Source organism: Cololabis saira, chromosome 23 (assembly GCF_033807715.1).
Source record: "Cololabis saira isolate AMF1-May2022 chromosome 23, fColSai1.1, whole genome shotgun sequence".
Classification (NCBI taxonomy): Eukaryota; Metazoa; Chordata; class Actinopteri; order Beloniformes; family Belonidae; genus Cololabis; species Cololabis saira.
Window position 1 is genome coordinate 9,782,829 of NC_084609.1, and position 16,019 is coordinate 9,798,847.

The window sequence follows — 16,019 nt, forward strand, 5'->3', positions numbered from 1 at the left end:
TTTTTGTTTTCCATCAATCCACAGCAAGACATTCAACTTTTTCACAGTTTTTTTTTTTTTTTACTGACGTAAAAGACTTTGTACAGAAACAGCATACACATTTACATTTCTTTTCAGTTTTATTTTACATGTATGTACACAATATACAAGAATAAAATGTTTTAAACAATAGAGAAACATATGAAGAGCACAGAATTATGGAGATCATTACATCTTACACAGACCAGAAGCATTAAATTTGTCCTGAACTGAGACAAGAACTGCTGGTCATGATGAGATAGGATTTCAATCTATGATTCAGAGCAGACACAACCACCTAAATCACTCACTGGCGTTTGTGTTCAGGAGGAAGAACCAACAAATCAAGATGAAAATATCCCTTCTGACATCATCATGTCTTGTATCAAAGACAGAAATGTGTATTTCCAAGAGTTTACTTTAAAAAAAAGAAAAAAAGAGACCAGAATTGGCTGACTGACACACTCTGGAGCTTTGATCAGCTGTCCATCAGCGACTGGTAACACTGGGGTGAAGAGGTTTGACTGGAACACGGCGGGACAGTCCGAGTCTCAGACCCTGACCGGGAGACTTCACCACTCCACTTTGAGACGACGTGGGACTTTTACCAATTTGACCTCGGGAGTGGAAATGGTTTAAAAAAAAATTTACTTTCAGTTCCAAGCGGCATATTTGACCTGTGTTCACAGTGGAGTGTTAAGAGCTGTACCTGGTGGGTTCCAGGCGGGGACTCTGCCCCCTGCTGGACTCAGAGAGGCAGCAGGCTTTGGCGTGGAACATGTGGGTGAGGACGCAGGTCTTTTGACGGCGACTTTGGCCGGTGCAGCACTTGGGACCGGCGTGGAAGCTGCTGCAAGACAAGGGGCTCTTGTAACAAACACAACAGGAGTTTAAAGTGCAACTGTGAGTTCAAATATCTCTCAGGAACAAACCTGCTGGCTGAGATTTAAACTTTGGGGGGTTTGTTGGTTGTTTTTCTTTTTTAGACGTAGGACTTGGTTTATTTTTATCTTTCTTGGTTGTATTATCCTTCTTTTTTGCCTTGCTGACTTTCTTCACTGTAAATTCCTCGTCTTCACTCTCCTCAGCATCACTGTAATCTTCATCACTTTCTGAAGCTATAAAAAGGCATCAGAATTATTCCAATGACACAATAAAAAAATAAGAAAGGACCAAATCACTTGTGGGGCTATAAAAAAATTAAACCTGGTGTCAGTTTTGGTTGGTAGTCATCGTCATCATCATCATCTTTTATTTGCACAACAGAAGCTTTAGATGCAGCCTTCCTCTGGTTGGCGTTCTGTGATGTGATTCTGTCCAGGCCTGAAGATTATTTAGAAAAAAAGACATCAGTAAACAACAGGAAAAATATGGACATCTGGTTCATCTGAAATTGAAAGAAAATTGTGAGTGATGAGGAACCAAAATAACAGATTCACCCATAATTGTACCATCCACACTGCAGTTGGACAGGCGCAGAGAAGTTGGATCCGTGTTTTCATCAATGGGGATTTGAATTTTGACATCTGCTAAGGGGAAAAAAATAAATAATGCCACTCTTTGACAACATGAGATGTCATTTGCAATCTAAAAGTCAAAGCAGACCTTTGCTGGCGGAAGGCTGCTCCTTTAATCCGTCTCCGTTATTGAGCAAAGACAGCGCGATGGCTGCCTCGAGATCTCTCTCACTCAGCCTGTCATCCAGTGGTTTTCTGAGAAAAGATGCAAGTTTTGTTCATTATTATTTGCCTCCTGAGGTATCTTAGCAAAGAGTGTATGGATTTTATTTTCCTTATATTAGGTGCCAATTCATCCAAATCAATGACAGTCCTGACACATAAACATGTGACAGAGCTGTGAAACGGCAAGTCTTTCTGTTAAAAGTGCATCAGTGATCAGGATTATATCATGATACCGTACTCAACAGATAAATCTTTCTGACATAATCTTCTGAAATGTTATGCCCCTGGTAAAACAGCACAGCGTCATTTGATCCAAATATTCTCAGGCTGTTTATCATATCCATCAGGAGAGCTTTACAGTTGATTAAAAAAAGATTTAAAACCAAAATAATAGAAACTGTACTTAAAGAAGACCCAAAACTAATCTTTAATTTGTAGACTGGAACAAACAAGGTTTGAGGAAATCCACAAAATGTTGCCCTTACTGTTTGAGCTGCTATGAATTCTCATTAGGCCTGTGTTGAAAAAAAATCGATTTCCCAATTCTAAATCGATTCTCATATTAATTCCTAAAAATCGATTAATATGTCTAAAGATCAATTTTTTTTGATTTTTTTTTTTCTTTTATTTATTTATGTATTTTTTTTTCATCATTACGTTACATTGTTGCAGAACTACAGTCATATAATTCATGCAACAGCTCAAAAAACAGTTTTAATAACACTAACCCAAATCAATATCGGAATCGAATCGAATGAAATCTTGATAATCAATTCTGAATCTTAAGAATCGGAATCGAATCGATTCTTGACATTTGAATCGATCCCCAGCCCTAATTCTCATCACTTCTTAATAATCTCTTGTTCTTTTGCGTCACACTCATCCCCCACCTGCTCTTGTCGTTGGCCTTGTACTGTGAGTTGGCCTCTTTACTTGAGGGTTTCTTCTGCTCCGGCTTCACATCCTCCCGGACCTTTTTGTTGGGCGGTCCCTTCACACAAGCAAAATCATCATCTGTCAGGAAACGAGGGCAGGAAAAACAAAACCATCTTGAATGAGATGAAGCTGCTCATGATTATCTTACGAAGGCAACAGAGCATGATAGCCTCGTCAGGTCGATATGGCTCAGTGCAATATCAACACAGCACACAATAATACAAATATATACACAGTTTCCAATAGCTGCCAACTGCTTACATTTGCTCAAGAAAGTTAAACAGGTTTTAAACACATACGTGTCACGCTGCCTTTAAATGTCCTGGAAAGTTCATTACACATATAGTCCACTTTGTCTGCGTTATGTTTTTTTCTTTAAGTAGGGTCTGGGTGTTTATAGGTTTATAGCATCAAGCCAGTTTATACTTCTGGGATATTCATGTGGTCAGTTCAGAAGCAGAGGGGGTTGTTAATCTGTTTAAGCTGCTTTGGCATTAATAAAATTAATAGTACTAGAGAAGTTATAATAACATGATCGCCATAACAGGAGTGATTTTAAAGGTGAATGTCCCAGATATTTTTCCTCTCCTCATTGTTTCTGACTCATTTTTGCTAGTTTTGCATTTTTTCCAGGGTCAGTGTCCCTACTGGTAGCATGAGGTGATACCTGGACGCTACAGAGGTTGCACAAGCAGTCCAACTCCTCTAGGGTGGCACTTCAACACATGCCGCTGCCAGAAGGGTTGCTGTATGACCGCAGCAGACTGAGGTCCAACATCCTCAAGCTGCAAGACTCGTTTGGTGGTAGATCAGTGATGGTCTGAGGAGGTGTATCCGATGGAAAGACCCAAATATCTCTGCAAGCTAGACGACACCTTGACTAGGGCTGGGTATCGATTCAAATGTCAAGAATCGATTCGATTCCCTCACTCCCGATTTCGTTAATTGGAAGAATAAATGCGGTGAAAATGGTCTTTCTCCCGCAAATATTATATCTGTTTCAAAACATCCCAGTCTTCCTTAAGAAAACATTTTTTAAACAATTAGACTCTCTAATTACTCCCTTTTTGTGGAGTCACAAACCCCCTAGAATAAGCAAGAAATATCTTTGCAGGCCAAAATCGGCGGGAGGATTGTCACTCCCAAATTTTTTGCTCTATTACTGGGCATCAGCGATTAAGACTGTGACATTCTGGCTAAATACTACAACACCTCCACCTAAATGGCTGCTGATGGAGCGGGAGGACTGTCATCCATGGTCACTGGCTGCGACACTACTGGCTCCAACTAAGATCAGTAGGTTATTATATAACAATAATCCTATTATTCACAACATGATCTGTATCTGGAAACAAATCAAATCCAATTTCAATCTTAAATCTGTGTCCCATGCATTATCGATAGATAGAAACCCCACCTTTGCCCCCTCTGGTTTAAGCGGAGCATTCTCTGTGTGGAGTGAGAAGGGTATTAGATGCGTTGGAGATTTATATATAGGAGGAGTATTTGCTTCATTTATACAACTGCAGCAGAAATTTGGATTGGGGAATAAGCATTTTTTTCACTACTTGCAAATCAGGGACTACATACGGAAACATTTGAAAGATTTTGAGACGGAATCAAAATCATCATTAGATGACTGTTTGAAACTGCAGCCAACTGAAGCAAAACTGATAACCCGTATTTATAACACCCTCTTATCACTAAGCCACCCCCCTGACCATTTACATAGAAATAAATGGGAGAAAGAACTTGGTGAACAGATCCCAGGGGATCTATGGGACAGGGCCCTTGAGAAGATCAATACCTGTTCACACAGTGCAAGACATTGCCTTATTCAATTCAAAATTATACATATGCTTCACTACTCAAAAGAAAAATTACATAATATATATCCAGAGGTCTCACCCATATGTGATAAATGTAAATCCTCTGTCGCAACGCATATTCATAGTTATGTAACATGCCCCAAGATTAATTCATTTTGGATTGATGTTTTTAATATAATGTCTGAGGTCATGAGGATTGCGATCAAACCAGAACCTCTACTCATCATTCTTGGGGTATCTGACACTCTCAACAAACTAAACAAAGCACAACAATGCTTTGTCTCATACAGCCTTATAATTGCAAAGAAAATAGTTCTCACACTATGGAAAAATGTAAATGCGCCAACATCTAAGATGTGGGTAGAGGCCATAACTAACACTCTCCATCTGGAAAGGATTAGACACATTCTGAAAGACAGTGTTCAACACTTCAATAAAACCTGGCAACCTCTTATATCATACCTTGCAAATATGTAAACCCAACACAGCAGCACGTCTCTCAGCAAACACATTACAGCTCCTGACATACAGTAGTATAGGGTCTTCGTGGGGGGAGGGAGGGGAGGCACGACAGGTGAGGGGAGGGTAGCTTACCAGGGATGGGTTTCCCAGTCAACCTTTTGTTTGTTTTGTTTTTGTGTTTTTTTTTCCTTTCTTTCAGTCGTTTTATTTTATTTTAAGTTTACGATAATAATATAATTCATTGCATCTGATATGTTTTTATTTTATTCTTGTATAATATCCTTTTATAGCCATTTTGTAAAACGTTACTTTTGTATGTAGAAAAAAAGCCTGGAATGTATGAACAAATATATGTCTAAATGATCAATAAAAAGACTTGTGAAAAAAAAAAAGAATCGATTCGATTCCGATTCTTAAGATTCAGAATCGATTATCAAGATTTGATTCGATCCGATTCCGATATTGATTTGGGTTAGTGTTATTAAAACAGTTTTTTGAGCTGTTGCATGAATTATATGACTGTAGTTATGCAAAATATTACTACTAGTATTATATTGAGATTAAACAGCAAGTATTGGCAGCTAATGATGCTGTAAGGACCAATCAGCTCCCAGAATGCTGATAGAACTGCTTTCAGAAACATCATGTGGGGCAGAATTATCAAACAGATCCAGGGCAGCAAACAGAGACGGATGAAATCGGTTTTATTTTTTCCCACATTCCGTTTTTATTTGTTCCATTTTCGGTCTATTTTGGTTTTTAATTTTTGAGCATTTGGTTTTTATCATTTTTTGCAAATGTAACCCCGAGACAGTATATAAAGTAATGAAATATAGACAATGTATGCAATTATAACCTAACACTTTAATGTTTTCATACCTTTAAACATATTAAAAGACAAAAACATGGCACCAGTTATTCTCGTGTCCAACAAAACATTCCTTTTTTGGGGATAAACAAAAAAATAACCAAAAGTTGTAATTTAATGATGAAAAAAACAATACATAAATAAATAAAATAAAAAATAAAAAAAAATAATCGATCTTTAGACATATGAATCGATTTAGAATTGGGAAATCGATTTTTTCAACACAGGCCTAACCTTGACTGCCATTAGGATGTAATCCTTGAACCCACTGTCAGAGCCTATGGTTCCTGGATTCCTCCCAATGCACAACAATGCCTGGCCTCATGTGTCGGAGTAGTAAGCCAGTTGCTTGAGGATGAAGGAATTAATACCATTGTTGCCCCGACATGCTCAGCTGACCTAAATCCCCCTCTGGGACATTATGCTTTGGTTCATCTGACACCATCAGGTTGGAGCTTAGACGTCCCAGGAGCTCAGTGATGTCCTGGTCCAGATCTGAGAGGAGCTGCTCATTAGGAGCATGCCTCATTGCTGTTGTCAGGCATGCATACAAGCACATGGGTGCCATACAGACTGCAGAGTGAGTCTGTTTAGGAAACTTCGCATATTGTCAGTATACGATATAAACATACTTCAATCATGCATATTTATTTATAAATGTATCCATCTTTCCCACTTGTTTCCAAATATTTTCACGAATTCTTTACAGCCGACTCTCAGATCCATACTTACAACACAAGACACAGTAATACACTTCATCCCCCTTTTTGTCGCACTACACACAGCCAGTTTTCTTTTGCTTATAGAGGCTCCTTAATCTGGAATTCCTATCAGTTCATTGTTGAATCATCCTCTTCTATCAAAATGTTTAAGTTAAGACTTACCGGTAAATATATTCTGTTAAATCAAGACTCTTAAACGTTTATTTTACGGTATGTTAGATGTGGATTATTACCCTACATACTCTCATTTTTTTGTTTTTTGCGTTCCCTGCTCATGTTGTTTGCTCTCTTATTGTCTGTTGTTATAGCTTCTTGTTTATTTTGTGAATACCAGTATTATTGTTGTTGTCGATGTATTTGTCAATTCTTTTATTTCCTTGGGGAGGTGCTTTTCATAAGCCCGTACAGGGTTTTTTAACCTCTCCCGCACATATTACTTTTGTCTGTTAGTTGTTGCTTTTGTTTCTCTCTTTTATGGTGCAAATAAAAAAAAGTAAAAGTAAGTAAGAGTACCATTTGGGGATGCTGCAATGACATTTCAGCAGAATAGACCAGCGTGCTGCATTATTTTTTCCCCTTTGCTTTCCAGGGTGTCTTTGAATTCAGATACATTTAATTTCTATCAAAAGATGTGGCATCCTTTGGTTCCTAACATATTGCACAACCTACATGAATATACCTATCCAGCAGGATTATTTCTCCGACCACTAAGATCTGGTGCGTTTTCAAAGTGTTGCTTTATCTATTTTTTTTCCCCAGTAGTATATTTGACAAATCAGAGGCTCACAGCCCCAGATACCAATATATTTGCTAATTTACAGTTTAGTGTTGTTGTTATTGCAGGTAGCAGTCTCCTATTTATCTATTTCTAGTACGACCATGTTACCACATATATTTCTTTGTTTATTTTTTCCTACCATACTTAGGGCAATGACACACAACTCTATATTTCAGTGTCACCACATGACTACAGTCCCTTACTCTCATTGAGTAACTGTATTCATCAAATCAATGAGTGGATGTGCCAGAATTTTCTCCAGCTAAATGCAGAAAAGACAGAGATGATCATTTTTGGCCCTAAAAATTAAAGGGAAAAGATCAGCACTCACCTTGGCTCCGTGTCATTGACAGCTACAAATCAAGCCAGAAATCTTGGTGTAATTTTTGACTCAGACCTGAACTTCAACAGCCATCTAAAGTTTATCACTAATTCTGCCTATTACCACCTAAAAAACATTGCTAGAATTAAGGGGTTTCTGTCTAAACAAGACATGGAAAAACTTATTCATGCATTAATTTTCAGTAGGTTGGATTATTCCAATGGCATCTTTACAGGCCTTAACAGGAAATCAATCAGGCAGCTGCAGCTGATCCAGAACGAGTCCTAACAAACACCAGGAAACTGGACCACATTACACCGGTCATGAAATCACTACACTGGCTTCATGTGAGTCAAAGGATAGAGTTTAAAATCTTCCTGCTGGTCTACAAAGACCTGAATGGTCTTGGACCAAAATACATGGTGGATCTGTTAGTTCCTTATGAAGCTCCCAGACCCCTGAGGTTCATTTGGATCTGGTTTGTTGTGAACAAGAACCAGAACCAAGCAAGGTGAGGCAGCGTTCAGTTATTCTGCTCCTCACCGGTGGAACAAACTTCCTGTAGACCTGAGGTCTGCTGCAACTGTCAGCTCCTTTAAATCAGGCCTAAAAACATTACTGGTTAATTAAATACTTACCTGCTGTACTCTACTGCCCTTACTTTTTACAACTTGTGCTTTTCATTATTTTACCTCTTTTCTTATCATTTTATTTCATTTTATTTGTTATTTACTGTTAAATTGTGTCTTGCCGCTTTTAATGTTGATGTAAAGCACTTTGAATTACCTTGTGTGGAATTGTGCTATACAAATAAACTTGCTTTGCCTTGGATAAGAGACACTTTTGACAAATTAAATACATCTACAGGATACAAATAAACTTGCCTTGCCTATTTTTTGTAACAATTAACAATGACACAACATTCTACACATCCTAGAGCTGATTTAACAACAAGGTAACGTTAAAGTGAAAAGGATACTAACAAGTAGAAGTGCACTAATGCTTATAACAATAATAATAATAATAATAATAATAATAATAATAATAATAATAAGTCATGACGGCGGGAGAACAGAAAAAAACAGAAGATTTGTGACTTAACTCACCATCATCAAGGTCTTTACTTTCACAGTAATTCACACTCTTCGTCTTCCTGCACGTAAACAACAAATAACATAAATCTAGCGAGCATTATTAGTGAAAACAGCAGATAAACTAGGAAATGTTTGCTCACCTGCACGGTCGCTCCATGGCTGCTTTTTGTTCAGCAAACAATATCACATTAACGGTCCGTTACCTGCTACTTCCACATTAATATATTCCTGTCTTTTGCAGATGATTAACACTTTAATTTCGGCGAAATTGTCATACTTTCAGGCAGCAGTAACGTAAAAACACACTTGTAAGTTTCAACAGCCCGCCTGAACCGACCGGAAGTGACGTCATGCCGACGACTGTCCTGAGTACCGGAAGTTGATTCGTCTATATTTACAAATTTAAATCAAAACTATTTAAATGTTTTTTTTGCAAAAGTACTTGCGTTAAAATTTAAATTAAGAACTAATTAAGAACTAAAAATATGGATAATTATTTTTTTTACAGGTTAGGAAAACATACCGAGTCTGCGTGTGACGTTGATTTGAACGCAGACAGACACTCGAGATCACAGACTAAAATAAGGTCTAGACTTCAGAGCCTAAACAAACACCTTCAGTTGACATTGTCAGTTTAAGAAGGTTATACATTACATAAAAGCATTTATTTGTATCCTGTAGATGTATTTAATTTGTCAAAAGTGTCTCTTAGGCAAGGCAAGGAAAGTTTCAAAGTGCTTTACATCAACATTAAAAGCAGCAAGACACATTAAACAGTAAACATCAAATAAGATTAAATAAAATGATAAGAAAAGAGGTAAAATAATAAAAAGTACAAGTTATTAACATTATTATTTATTATTATTTATTATTACACTTTACATTGACTCTTTACACTGTATATTTACACTTTACACTGTCACTTTAAACCACAGTCACTCTATTGTACATTTTTTCTGACATTCTTATATTTATATATTTTTTTGTAAATTTTTTCTTTGCACATTTCCTGTACATATGAGACATGCCCCACTTATCTGTTTATTTTATTTTATTTTTATTTTTTATTATCATATTTGATACCTTCAACGTTTTGCTGCTCAGTTGCCTTGAAATTGCCCCTCTGGGATAAATAAAGTTTTTCTGAATCTGAATCTGAATCTGAATTAAAAAGTAAGGGCAGTAGAGTACAGCAGGTAAGTATTTAATTTAAGAGTACGCTTCAGTAAACAGTAATGTTTTTAGGCCTGATTTAAAGGAGCTCACAGTTGGAGCAGACCTCAGGTCTACAGGAAGTTTGTTCCACCGGTGAGGAGCAGAATGAATGAACGCTGCCTCACCTTGCTTGGTTCTTGTTCTTGGGAACCACAACAAACCAGATCCAGATGAACCTCAGGGGTCTGGGAGGTTCATAGGGAACTACCGTAACAGATCACGCATGTATTTTGGTCCCAGACCATTCAGTGCTTTGTAGATCAGCAGTAGGATTTTAAACTCTATCCTTTGACTAACTGGAAGCCAGTGTAGCTGTTTCCTGACCGGTGTAATATGGTCCAGTTTCCTGGAGGACTCTGGCGGCAGCGTTTCTTCTCTTATAACATATGAGCCTGCCAGCCAGGGCTGGCAAATAACACTTCAAGGGAACCACAAATCAGTGATGTTTATAGCAAATATCATGTAAACCACACTGAACAGAAAACAAATTTAAATCATTATTCTTTGCTTAAAGGCATCCTGGCAGGAAAATCATGATATTTAAATCAAAACAACATAGAAAGTATCATGTAAGCTGTAGAATAGTCACCTGTAGTTTATATAAAGAGCCAATTTTCTCACATATGTTTATCTGTAAGTAACAGCAAAACATCTCTATCAGCCTTGAGAGTACATAAATGATCAGCAGAGATTACAGTTATCAAACTCAAAATCACAGTTTGTGAGTGTAGCACTTATTTTAGTAATTATTCATGGTTAGGACAATATGCAACATCTTTCTTTAAGTCAACACTTCCTCCTGCAGGTCAAAAAAACTAAAAACTTTTCAAAACACTGCACGCCCAAATAAAGTCTTGTAATTATTTATCCCTCCCCTACAACCAGGCAGCCAAACCTAAGTTTGCACAAATTCACATGTGGGTGTGTAGGGGGGATCAGACCTAAAACATAAACACTGTGTACTTAAAATATACATACAGTACATATATATATATATTTTTTTCTGCACTGTACACAATTAATGCATATGAATTACAAATTATGATTCCTATGTTTAAAAATGTTTCTCTGGACAAACCTTGGGCCGGATTCACAAAACATTCTTAAGAAAAAAAATCTTCTTAAGTGTCATTTTTTTCTTAAGTTCAGTCTTAAGAAGAAAAAAGAGAAGAAGTCATATTTTCCAAAAAAGTTCTAAGTATTTTCTCAACTTTCTTCTTAAGTTTCTTTTTAAGAAAAAACATAAGAAAAAATGGTATTCTTGAAATAAAAGTTCTCAAATTTGTTCTTGACTTTTTTCTTAACTTTAAGACAACCTTGACCTGTCTTAAAATTTCTTCTGTGAAAAGGTAAGCCGCTAATATCACCTTTTTCAACACATTTTAGACAAGTTTAGACTAGTAGGTCATAGTTTGAGGATATACTTTGTAATTAATTACACAAAGAGCCTGTTAACTGTTTGTTAGCATGTTAGTTAGCGTGGTAGTTAATTATTATTAATTTTCCCCAATGGTATTTTTTTTCGCACATTAATCTCACCCACCATAACCTCAAGCTCCTGCCTTGAAAAGTTCCTGCATCTCTTTTTCTCCTTCTCCATGTTTAGTGAGTGACTGACGGTTAAGACACAAACTACCTGTATAAATGTTGTTTGTTGGCGCGTGCAATGCAATTACATATTTTAAGAAGTTCTTAAGTAGGAAAAATAAGAAATTTGTAAGAAATGACAGTTCTTAAGACGGTTCTTAAGAAAATATTGAGGAGTTTCACTTAAGAACTTTCTTATGAACTTCTTAATTTTAGATCTTAAGACATTTCTTAAGATCGTTCTTAAGAACATATTGGTGAATCCGGCCCCTGATTACTGGATCAGATGTTTTATTTAAGCTTTTTTTTTTTTACATTAACACTTATATACTACATACTGGGAATATAATTGTAAAAAAAAATCATGGCAGTGTTTCCTTGGAGAGATTGTTGTTGCATTGACAGCTCATGGCATATCTCATTACCAGTTCACCAGATGGCAGTATAAACCTAATGCTCTACAGCCTCCCGTCCCGTCACAGAGGTACAGACTCTTGATGATTGACATGGATCTGACACGTCCTCAGCTGCCCAGTCGCCCACACCCAGGGCGGAAGCAATCACAGCTCCTTCTGAAGTTCAGTAAAATGGAAATCTCTCCGTTTTTACTGCGCTTTTGAGAGAGCAGCTGCTGTACCAAGGGTTGTCATTTTCCCGTTTGTGAGTGGGTGGCTGTCAGCTGCGGTTTGTCACACAGTGGACCTGGACGAGACGCTCAGGGATGGTACATGTCTTCGGACCCAGACAAGGAAGGAAGACATGCAGCCGTGGGGCCAAAAGGTCCTGTGGTCACACATTCCTCCACTCCTCCAGTGCTGCCTACAGCTGGGACTAAAATATCCCCTCAAGTCATGCAGACACTGAGGTCACAACATCATGCTTCCATTGAAACATATAGATGTTTACATTGTATTTGTGACAATGTCAGAACAGCTGGAGTAAGCATAGATCACTCATGGACCACATGATACACTTGTGTGTTTATGCAGCAAGTATATTCAAATACTGGATCCGAATGTGTAAAGTCACACCACGATTAGGACAAGTATGGTTCAATACTTGTTTATATGGACTGAATTATTCGTTTTAAAGGGTTCACAGAAGAAAGCCTCTTTACTCAAAGAATAACTACTCAGATCTTCAAAACTTCATCTAAACAAATCACTTCCGGATCAACGAGACAATGGACAGATGAGACCTGAGTCGAGTTGTTTGGCCTGAAGTTAAGCAGCATATTTGGTGGAAACAAAACAGTGTTTCAGCAGAAACACCTCATAGCCACTATGAAGCACTTGTGGTTGGAAGAGTGATGATTTGGAGTTGTTTTTCAGCCACAGGACCTTAGCATCTTGCAGCCATGGAGTTGACCATAAATTCCTCTGTAGATCAAGGCAAACGTGACGTCATCTGTCCAGCAGGTAGAGCTGTAGCAGAACTGGGTCACGCAGAACGACAAAGATCCGAAGCAAAACAACAAACTAACTGAAATATTGTTTCTCCACAATGATTTTAGATGCTCATAGTGTTGCAAGAAAAAGCCTGACCTGAAGTTACTGCTACAGGTGGACGTCTATTCCAACTCTGTTAACTCCTGTCCTCTCAACCCCCAACCGTTTCAAGGCAGATGGCCGCCCTTCCTGAGTCGGGTTCCGCCTGAGGTTTCTTCCTGTTCGCAGTCACCTGGTGCTTGCTCAGGACAGGGGATTGTATTGATTAAATGTTTTGATGCAACCTGTAGGTTTCCTTACCAAATTAATGATTATTATTTTCATTTTATTGGCTTTAATTGGAATGAGTTAAGCTGTATTGTTGAAGTGATTCGAGATGATGTTTGTCATGATTAGGGCTGGGCGATATGGACCAAAAGTCATATCTCGATATTTTCTAGCTAAATGGCGATACTCGATATATATCGATATTTTTTCTGTGCCATAATTGGGGTTTCCCCCAAAGCATTATAGCATAGCATCTCTGTTAGCTTCATTTTTTTGTGAGGCAAACCCTTTCAAAAAACAGTCAGTTTTAATACAAAGCCTCGTGCCAAAAGTCACACAGGTTCCTTTGTTAACAGAGGTCTGCACAATATCAAAATGTATAAAACAAATGAAATAAAAATAAACTGCCTGCATATATAGAATAAAAATGCTTCTTGAATAAAATAAAACAAATATCCCTTTCCTGCATAACAATTAAATTAAAATACACTGTGCAATTAATACAATGTAGACAGTAACAGGCAGACTTTTCCACTGAGGTTGACAGTTGTTCAAATAACAAAACATTTGTGCAAATCTCAAATAAAACATTCAAGTCAATTTGTCACAAAATAAGCTATATCAAAATCATAAAAAAAAGGTAAAAAAAAATAAATATATATATATATATATATATATATTTTTAAATCGATATAAACGATATTGTCTCGTACCATATCGTGTTTGAAAATATATCGATATATATTAAAATCTCGATATATCGCCCAGCCCTAGTCATGATTTGGTGCGATATGTATAAAGCTGAACTGAATTGGTTCTATAAGCTATTGATTATCAGTAGTTTTACTGTAAGTAGCGCCACAGTGAACAGAATTTTACATTGTTGTTTATCTGAGGTTATTTTTTCAGAATTATGTCTTCAGAAGGGGTACTATACAAGTCATTCTGACTTGGTTGTTGTCATGTACATTTATGACACATTTCCGACCTGTAAATTACAAACTAAGCTGGAGTGTTGCCTCATTTCTAGAAGGTTCCTGGTTAAAATCCCAGTAGGAGCCTTTCAGGGGAAGTTTTTGATTTAACTGTATAAACATGTATAAGCAGGAAGTGTTACCTGACCATTTTGTAATGAGATGCAGTTTGCTCTGCCAGCTAAGTTGGCAGCGTTGAGGTCATCAGTGGTCTTAATTTGAGCATCTTAGTTGGAAGTGGTCAGCAGGCAGTTTCCCCCCTCAACCACTGACGTGAATGCCCTCATTATGTCGTGTGTAGCATCCCAGAGCGGTAGTCCTGCACCGATGTCCTTGTATGGTTGTTCCGCTGGCAGAGACACCGGTGTTGTTATTTACATTCCATGCACGTTTGAAGGAAGAAGAAAAAAAATTAGCTTCTTTACTACAAAGATATTGTAGGAAGTTTGCCCATGATTGTCATATCTTGCATAAATTAGATGCAAGACGGCTTTGAATGTAATAAAAAGAGTGAATCTGTCCCTACCTCCTACTGTTGCTATACATAAACTGTGTTATTACGCTCCAAGCTGGATGTATTTTTAGTTTTTCGTGGACACATAATGTTCTGTCAAAGAGAAAGCTCATTGGTAGGGGCCTACGGTTATTTACAAGCCTCAAACTAAATACAGCTTGATGAGACTTGAGTGATTCGGATATCCGGCGCTGCAGTTGTGTCAGCGTGGTGTTTCTTATTGTAACCTAGAAATGGCCTGGCATTTGATGTCTTGAGGCGCGGAGCACTGGCGACCGCAGCATGGCCGCAGCAGCCGCGGCTGCAGCCGGCGAACCAGAGTGGGCAGACACATCTGTGAGTCAGTGGCTTCCGGAGTTTGTTGTCTGGGTCCTCGATTTCTTAAGTGCATGCTTTCGATTACTTTTTTTGTTTTGGAGTACGCACTCGGCAGCCACAGAGCTAACTGCAAAGGGAGGAACAACCTTAAACGGCTTTTTAGGAACCGTGCTCTTGTGGCTGCACATGCTGACCTACACTAATATAACAGCTGATTTTGGTTGGACTGTAATTTTAGCACGACGTATTTTTATGGTCCAGGTGATTTACAGGTGTATGGACTGCTGTTCTGACAGGTTTAAACAGAGGTGTCAAGTAACGAAGTACAAATACTTCGTTACCTTACTTAAGTAGAAATTTTGGTTATCTATACTTCACTGGAGTAATTATTATTCAGACGACTTTTTACTTTTACTCCTTACATTTTCACGCAATTATCTGTACTTTTTACTCCTTACATTTTAAAAACAGCCTCGTTACTCTATTTCATTTCGGCCTTTAAAAAAAACTATCCAGTTAAATTGCTCCATCCGGATAGAGTGAATTTGGTTGTGGTTGTTTCAGATGTTCTTGTCCAGTTTTGTTCTTACATCCGTTGCCCTCAGATTATGGTTCTTTAATATATTTGCATTATACTAAGATGCATTCATTTTCAATGGCTTTTGTCCTTAATGGCTTTACATTACTTTTACTTTTATACTTTAAGTAGTTTTGTAACCAGTACTTTTATACTTTTACTTGAGTAAAAAACTTGAGTTGATACTTCAACTTCTACAGGAGTATTTTTGAACTCTAGTATCTATACTTCTACCTGAGTAATGAATGTGAATACTTTTGACACCTCTGGGTTTAAAAGCATTTAAGACTCCTTTAAACGCAGCGAATAGCACATGAGATCTGTCATCAGAGGTTCGCACTAATATTGAAAAGGGTTTGCAGTGTTCATGCTGGGGTATTTGATGATTTTAAAGATGGTCAGGTGAGA

At 37.6% G+C, this 16,019-nt stretch overlaps 1 protein-coding gene across 1 annotated transcript; it reads right to left on the reverse strand.

Moving 5' to 3' along the window:
- Window positions 1-191: 191 nt before the first annotated feature.
- LOC133424110 (RAD51-associated protein 1-like) lies at window positions 192-9,041 on the reverse strand. Its single transcript, XM_061714538.1, has 9 exons — window positions 8,852-9,041; window positions 8,724-8,770; window positions 2,591-2,714; window positions 1,624-1,730; window positions 1,458-1,544; window positions 1,225-1,341; window positions 951-1,136; window positions 728-868; window positions 192-635 (listed from the first exon to the last, which is right to left on the reverse strand). The coding sequence occupies exons 1-9, from the start codon at window positions 8,866-8,868 to the stop codon at window positions 508-510; spliced, it is 954 nt and encodes a 317-aa protein (XP_061570522.1). The 5' UTR covers window positions 8,869-9,041; the 3' UTR covers window positions 192-507.
- Between the last annotated feature and the right edge of the window lie 6,978 nt (window positions 9,042-16,019).

Bases quoted from the DNA above. Each gene is read 5' to 3' on its own strand.
- LOC133424110 (XM_061714538.1), bottom strand. The intron at 2,715-8,723 runs GTGAGTTAAGTC...GTTTCCTGACAG, and splicing joins AAGTAAAGACCTTGATGATG to ATGATGATTTTGCTTGTGTG. The intron at 1,342-1,457 runs GTGAATCTGTTA...AATAATCTTCAG, and splicing joins TGTGGATGGTACAATTATGG to GCCTGGACAGAATCACATCA.